Raw genomic sequence first — 8846 nt, 5'->3', positions numbered from 1 at the left:
GATTTGCTTTGTCTCAAGTTGAAAGTTAAATTGGATCAGACAGTTGAGGTCTCTAATCGGTAGGAGTCATTAAACGAAATATTCTTACCGATAAGTATTTATGAAAATATGATCCAATTAAATTTTTTCAAAAACTCTAACTGGTAAGAACTTTTTGATTAATGACTACGGGTCAGAGACCTCGACTATCTAATCCTGTTGAAAGTTCAACTTGAGACAAGTCATTCCCATATAACTAATACCACAATGAGTTATAATTAAGTCATAATCATTAATATAATATAATCATAACCAAATACCATAATTATCATAACTAGTGCATATGACACACACTAAATAAAGAGTGTGTAGATACTCTTTGTACTCACTCTCTTTATTGATTTATAACATTTGTCTAGTACATGTTTCGTCATCAATAAAGTTTCTTTTTACCGATAAAAAAAATAAATAAATAAATAAATAGTAATAATTAAAGTGTAAGCCCTTCAATTATTGTGCAATTACACTATTAATGATAAGGCACTTTGGGCGAGTCCAGGTGAGATCATGGGATGCGATTTATGTGGCAGCACACAAGCTTGGTATTTATTTTACAATTTTTTCCTCCTTTGTTTTCCTTTCTAAGCTACAAGCACAGTTGAGCATAGTCCAAAATACTTCAAGGTGCTAAGCCTATTTAAAATGGATTTAGGTTGTTTTTGAACCGTCAAAGTTTTATTTATTCTTAAATTTCTTGTCTATTATTTCTACAAAATTTATAACTTTGCTTAGTTTCAATTTTTTGGATTCACTTTTCAAGAAATTTTTTTTTTTTTTCGCATTTTTTGTTTTCACTAATTTTTTTTTAATATTTTAAGTGAGTTTTTTAATTTTTTTGATACACCTAACATAAGTATATTTAAAAAGTACAATATTTATGAATTTTTTTTTAAAAAAAATTGTCTAATAAATACCAAAAATAATTTAAAAAATACAAAAAATTTAACATATTTTCATATTCTTGTATATTTATTGAGTTTTTAAAAATATTTGTTTACAAATAATTTACTTTTTAGATACATCTAAGTAAGTTACATCTAAAAAAAAAATGATGAAAATTTTAAAAATATTCACTAAATAAAAATATAAAAAATAAAAACTCAATTTTCAAAAAATTGAAATCAAACAAAGTGAATAATAGGTGAATTACATAATAATGTTAAAATACAACAATTGGAGACATGATTCAACACTTACAAATAATTTAAAATAGAAGGATAAAAAGATTTGAAACCCATCTCATGTTGAGCTGGTTTTTGTTATTAGCATTTGCTAGCTAAAATGGAGATGAAAAATTCACTCCGGAAAAGCCTCAATTATAGAGGGAAAAGCTGCAATTTTGATAATATTGTAGCGCGGAAAACCTCCTTCCTCCAATACTTTCTTCCATTCAAGCTCAGTCCTCTCTTTTCCACCCGAACTATGAGCAATCATTAGCAGATCGAACACCAATCCAGTATCGTCAAACATGCCATCACCTTCCGGATTTAGAACTACATCAACGATAATCACTTTTCCGGTTTTCTCAGGTATTGCTTTCCGGCAATTTTTTAAGATTTTAACACAATCTTCGTCGTTCCAATCATGCATTATCCACTGCATTCATAAATAATTGTTAGGCATCACCGATTTTGTTTATTTAGTAGCGTTTTTATTCCTTATTTTCTCTTTTTGTTTTCAAATATATATGCATTTGATTTAGCAATCTTTGGGCATTTGGTCACAGAAATTATACAAGTTGTGTGTTATTTTGCAAGGGATCTTCAAGGTATCACATGTTCGTCGGGAGGGGAATAAAGTTTTTCACTGTTTGGCTTGTATGGTTGTCTCTTTCGCAGGCTTACCATGTTGAATGGAAGAGGTTCCGGCGTCCATATCTAAGCTTGCCGGGTTGATGCAGGTTCAATTTCTTTGTAAGTTTTGGCTTTTGACAGTTTTCCATCTGGAAAAAATATTTTATTATTATTATTATTATTTTTAATTTAAAGATTGAAGTGGCATCAGACCGTCCGCGTGATTCTCATGGCAAAAATAGTGATCAATTTTTGTCGCCCATAGTACTCATAATATATATATATATATATATATTGATTAGAAAACTTTATAAGTGTAGGAATTTTAAAATTTTCAATTGTACTCATAACATATAATTGTACGGAAGAAAATAGTGTAATTAGTACTCATAATATATATATATGCATTTAAAAAGAGTATACCATATGCACTTCTAATTACACTATTTTCTTCTTTAGTTATATTTTTTTTTTCTTTAATTGTGACATTGTTTTAGTTATGACTCATGAATTCGTTAATTATGTCTCATGTTTAGTTATGACATTTTTTAGTATTTTTTTTAGTTATGATTTAGAAAATTAAAATTATATTATTTTTTTAATTATAAGGTACATATGATGTACTCTTTGATGAATATGCATCATAATATTTCCCTCCATGCACATATTTTAATGGGTGTTTGGCAAGTTTGGTTTGGATTATTTTTTAGTTAAAATTTATAAAAAGATAAAATAAATTAAAATAATCAACAAAATAAAATGTTACATCAAACTTAAAATCATTTTGTTTCTTCCTTCACACATATTACATCAAACTACAAAAAAATTTAATCATTTTTTTAAGGCCTCGTTTGGTGAGTGACTTTTTTAGTCAAAAAGTTAAAAAGTTACCAACAAAACAAAAAAAGCCAATAACTCATACCAAAAAGTCAAAAATTTCCTTTTCTCTTTACTTTTTACACATCTTTTCGTAAAAAGTAAAAAAATCATCTCAAACATACTAATTTTTTTTATATCACATTTTAATTAAAAAGTCAAAAAATTACTAAACACTTATTTTCAAATGAAACCTAAACATAAAAATTTTAAGCTATTAAAATACCCAATTTCCCGTACACCCGCAACATTGAATAGCATATTGTGAAAATACGGGCAATCATCCGGTTTTGTACTCGTAATATTGTAATAATATTATATTCATTGTCCATTTATCTATCATCATTTATTTATCTATCATCATTGACTATAATGTATTGTCCATTTATTTATCAACAATGATTCATCCCACTAAAAACATCACCACTAATAGCACTAATGCATTAAAAAAGTAAAAAAAAAAAAAAAAAATACAACTCCAAGACCAAAACATCACATCATTAATGACGGGACCCACTGCCACCTAATTAGTGGGAGCACTAATTGGTGCTCCCAAGCATTTTTCTTTATTTATCTATCATCATTGACTATAAGAGCATCTCCAATGGTAGTAGGCATTTTACATATCTAAATATTACTATAAAGTATATATTTTATTTTGCCTATTGACTGTTTTATGTTTTTACTCCAACCATGCTCTTTATTTTAGCTATTTATCCAAATATTATTAATTTTATAGAATGCCACGTCAACAACAAAGATGGAGGGAAATGATCCTAATGATTGAATACATTTTGCCTAGCATTGAAGGCTAGCTACATGTAGCTAGTGAATATGAGTTGAGGCAAAATGCCTAATCATATGCCTAGTGCATTGGAATTGAAAAAAGTGAATCACACTAGGCATTTTAACTAACAAGTATTATATGCCTAGTGCATTGGAGATGCTTAATGTTGTAATAATCTTATGAGGTGATTTGTGGTGGAAAATGGTGATTTGTGGTGGAAAATGAAAAGTGTGCCCCTGTATGGAGATGGAGGATCCCATGGATTCTTTTAATTAAAAATAATTGTGTTAATTTAATATAATTATTAAGATAAATTACACTCACTTTTTCTAAGATTTCTAACAATTATAGGAATCTTCCCTATAGTTTTAACAATTACAGAAGTTATTCTTACTTTTGAAACTATTATTGAAATTCCCCACAGTTAATCAGTTGTTAATTTATTTAACAGAATATGATGATGTTACATTGGCGTGATGCACTATAAGTAAAAAATTCTAAGATTACCCTTATATATTCAAATAGTAAATTTCACTCACCTCTCTTTAGGTTTTACAAAAAAATTAATAAAGACCCATGCATTATTTTAATAATATTAAACAAAATTATTAAATTCTATACAATATTTTAAAAAAATTCTAAATTTTTAAGACAAGCATATGTAGAGTAGAATAACCAAATATTACCTTATCTAAAAATAAATAAATAAATAAATAAAAAATAAAAAAACTAGAGCTAATAAATTGATCACCATTAAACCTTATATTAGATTAAATACAATCATTTAACTGAAAATTACGAAACAAAGTATAAAAGATGTTTTATTTCTTAAAAAGACCACCAATTTTAAAAATAATTATTTTGGAAAATTATAGTTTGAATAAAAATTTAAAAATACATATAGGTATTTGATTTTTTTCCCCTATGAAAAATACATATTTGGAGAAATTATCCATCTCTTTCCGTTTTCTTTATTTTATTCCTTTCATTTTTCTTTCTATTTATTTTTTCATAGCGTAACTGAAAAAAATAACAACACCATATAATAATAATATTATTATTATTATATATTCTCTTCTCTATGTTTTTTTCTCAATTTTTTTAATCATTTTTTCTCTTTCATCAATGTTAGTTCGCATCACCCAATACCATAGCAACTTTTTCTTTTGTTTTGTATACATATTTCTGTATTAATTTTTTTTAAGAAAAATAAACGTAATAACATTTCATGTTTATAATAAAAAAAAATTAACTTATAAAAATTATCAAATGTTACCTCATAAATATATATATTTTTTTAAATTATCATTTTATCTTTCCACAATCCTATATTATTCTCAAATTTTAATTATCATTAAAAAAATAAGTCAGTATTTCTCACCTTAATAATAAAATTTTTAAAAATAAATACAAAAGTGAAAAAAATATCTAATCACGTTACAATAAATTAAAATTACATGTAGGGAATGAAAGATAGAGAAATTATTTGAGAATAACAAACTATTTAAATTTGTCATTTCTTACATCTAATTAAAATACAGATTTACTTGAAGAAATAAATTATTTGAAAATAATAAAATACTCAAATAATTTATTATTTATTACATTTAAAATTTAAATCTCCATATTTTTTTCTTTCATTTAAATTATTTTATTAAATTAAATCTCAAAATTAATTCAAATAAAAAATATGGATATTCTTTCTTAATTTCGTTAATGGTTGATTGATTTTTTTATTTTTTTTTGTTTTAACTTATAAAAGTTCAAAATTTATAATAGGAAAAAACTATAAAGTCAAGGAAATAACCCCCCCAAAAAATGTGAGAAATAAAATAATAATTTAATAAATAGATAAATTATAATTAAAGAGCATTAAGTCTAAATGGTACTATGGTCATTTGTACAATAAAATTAACACCGTTTGACTTGAATTAATGGGATGAAAAATCTTAACAATGTTAGAAAAAGTTTGACTTGAATTAATGGGACGAAAAATCTTAACAATGTTAGAAAAAATAAGAAAGATTTTTGTAATTAATGAAATTAGAAGAAAAGTCCTAAAATTGTTAAGAAATCTCAGAAAAGTTTGACTTGAATTAATGGGACGAAAAATCTTAACAATGTTAGAAAAATTAAGAAAGATTTTTGTAATTAATGAAATTATTAGAAAAGTCCTAAAATTGTTAAGAAATCTCAGAAAAGTGAGTGTAATTTACCCTAATTATTACATAATACATTAATAGAAAGTCTCTTCACATATCTTGATTATAAGTCTTACCTTCATGAAGACAGCATCAGCACTTGGAATTGACTTAAACATGTCACCCCCAACATGAGAAACTCCACCGTACTCCGGCGCCGTAGCGACGACATGTGGCAGATCAAAGTTGATCCCCTTAATATGAGGATGCACCTTCACGATCTCACCCATGGCTGCCCCGGTCCCACCTCCCACATCAACCATCGATCCGACGCTACAAAACCCGTCTTTGTATCCTGCCATGATCGCCTTCATCGTGATCTTGGCCGTACATCCCATCCCATCATTGAAGATCTTGTTGAATTCTGGGTTCATGGAACAATAGTCCCATATCTCACGGCCATGAGCCTTTTGGAATGCAATTCCACCTTCTCTCACACAGTTGCTCAGGTAATGCCAGGGGGCCAATGCCCTGTGATCGTTCTCCATCATAAGCATTGGAGCTAGGCTGAGTTCTGCGCCGTGTAATAGCCATCTGGACATGTGGGTGGGCCCGTAGAGAGCCTCACCGCCGTCTGATTGAGGAGTAACGGTGAAGATCTTTCTGCGGACCAGCAACCTCATGATACGCGCGAGGCAGGTGAGATCTGGGGAAGGAGAGTCGATGATCCCGATGGCGATTTGGGACAAGGTGATTGGGGAGCCGTGAGAGTGTATGATATCTGCTATGCGGAGCTCTACAGCAGATTTAAGTGCCATAGAGTCTGCAAAGTGGAACATGTATTTCCATATATCTGCTTGGGCTTGTAGCATTCCCTCTCCATCAAAAGATTCCTTCTCTTCCATTCTCTCTCTCTATCACTCTCTCTCTCTGTGTATGTATAAGTAAAGAAGAAGTGATGGTGTGAGGACAAGAGGTGTGTGGTGTGTTGCTTTTATATAGGAAGTGACGAACATATTTTGTTGGTAGATTATTGCATTTGCAAACAAGAAGAAATTAATTGGTTGATCACAAATTAAAAATTGATCAAAAATAAATATTGGGAGATCTAGCCATATATTATTGTGACAACGTGTAACATATGCATTAGTCAATATTTTCTAAACCGCTCAACAGCTTGGATGACATCTTCCTCCAAGATTTTCAAATCTTAATTTTGTCTTTTCTTCCTCTTTTGTATTTATTATTATTATTATTATTATTATTATTATTATTATTATTATTATTATTTTTGAAGCAAATCACAATAAATTAAGCATCACAAATTTAATGGTTTTATGTTGATTCGTTTTACATTGTGTTTGATTTAGATTTGAATATATATATATATATATATTATATATAAGAATATCTGCATCAATCCTAATAAATTTTGAGTCAAATTATAACTCAAAATTCATTTTTATTATTTTAGCTAGTCACTTTTTTAGTGGTCACTGTATCAAATTCTCTATTCTAACTTAATCTTATTAAAATATTAATTTCTTATTGTATTTGTTATTCTTTTTCTTTATTAAATTGATGAGGTGTCACCCAAGCAATTTTAAAAAAATGCAAAAAAAATAAAATAAAATAAAATAATAATAATAATAATAATAATAATAATAATAATAATAATAATAATAATAATAATAATAATAATAATATGTTGTTGACCAATTGGCCGACCGGTCGACCGGTTAGACAAATTTTGGGCATTTTTCTCCTTCTGCTACAGGTACTCACGGGACATCCAGTAAGATATCCGGGAGACATCCGGATGGACGACCAGTTTAAAGATTTTGGCCCAGTTTTGTTTCAGAAAATATAATAAAAAAATCATGTAGCCAATAAACAGTGTCTCTTTAAAGTTGTTGAGGTACTATAGCAAATTTAACAAAAAAATAATTTACAAAAAAAAAATTATTGAGACTAATGGAGGAAGGATTTGATGATTTACTAGTTAATTTTACATTTTTATTATTTTGCCTCATCTGATGAGGATGCTCTAAGCAAAGGAGAATTTTTGTAAGGAGTATTATGAGAGTTTTAAAACCTCATAATGAATATGTAGATTTATTGAATTAAAAAATAATTTTAAAAAATAGTATTGGCTAATCCATGAAAGTAATAGTTTTTAAAATAGTAATAATTTCATAATTTATAGTTTTTAAAAGGAAAGACAAAAAAATATATATATATTCTATAGCCTTCCAATCTAATCATCACGTGATTTTTATTTCGTTTGAAAAAAAATTAAAAATTGCTTTTTACTATATTACTATATTATTCATACCATATATAACTACTCTCAAATCTTTAAAATTCATGATAAAAATTAAGAACCTTCAAAATATTTTGATTTAATTACACACATTTAATTTCTTTTGTACATTTGTTTTTCTTTTTTGATTTATTTTGTACACTCATATGTACTAATATTTATACCTAAATTATAAATTTTTTAATACATGTGATAGGTGTGAAAAGAAATTAAATGTGTATGATTATAAGCACCCTTCCTATTAGCCACATTCATTGATTTTGTTTTTTTTTTTTTAAATAAAAAAAATTCTGTATCTCATCAATTTGATTGTTTAGTTAATGGATTTTCACACTATTACAAGACAATTTTTTTAGCATTTTTTTATAATGATAACTTTTTTTCAAAACTAATTAATTATTTTTAAAATATTAAAACATTTCACTTGAAAATTTGTATTAAATAAAAATTTAATAAAATTTAAATTGAAAATTATGATTTGTTTTGTTTCTTTGATCAAGTTCTATACTAAAAATAAAATTTATGAAGTAACTTAATCTGATCTTAAATAATTCTTTCAAATGTAAATATAATTTAATATTAGACATATTTTAAGAAGAAATATATAATTTTAAATATACACTTGACTATTCATGTAATAATTTTAAATATAAATATAAAATTTATCAAAGTTTTAATTTTTTTTAATAACTATGCATACATATTTATTATTTTATTATAAAAAATACTAACATATATTTATTTACCAATTTAATATATAAATGAGTTAAGTGGTTCATGCCTTCTAATCCGCGGTGGCGGCAACAGCAACAAATGGAACCCTCGAACAGCTCTTAGGTGAGACTTGTGACCCAACTGGCCACAATTAGAACAAGTGAAACCTCCTC

At 27.0% G+C, this 8846-nt stretch overlaps 1 protein-coding gene across 1 annotated transcript; it reads right to left on the bottom strand.

Annotated features, from left to right (window-relative positions):
- Nucleotides 1-1143: 1143 nt before the first annotated feature.
- LOC114260348 (xanthohumol 4-O-methyltransferase) lies at nucleotides 1144-6765 on the bottom strand. The gene is made up of 2 exons (XM_028200437.2): nucleotides 5774-6765; nucleotides 1144-1635 (listed from the first exon to the last, which is right to left on the bottom strand). The coding sequence occupies exons 1-2, from the start codon at nucleotides 6539-6541 to the stop codon at nucleotides 1336-1338; spliced, it is 1068 nt and encodes a 355-aa protein (XP_028056238.2). The 5' UTR covers nucleotides 6542-6765; the 3' UTR covers nucleotides 1144-1335.
- Between the last annotated feature and the right edge of the window lie 2081 nt (nucleotides 6766-8846).

This window comes from Camellia sinensis, chromosome 7, assembly GCF_055761805.1.
Source record: "Camellia sinensis isolate YWXY chromosome 7, ASM5576180v1, whole genome shotgun sequence".
NCBI classification, from domain to species: Eukaryota; Viridiplantae; Streptophyta; class Magnoliopsida; order Ericales; family Theaceae; genus Camellia; species Camellia sinensis.
Note: the sequence above shows the minus strand (reverse complement) of the source record. Positions and strands in the feature narration are given on the sequence as shown.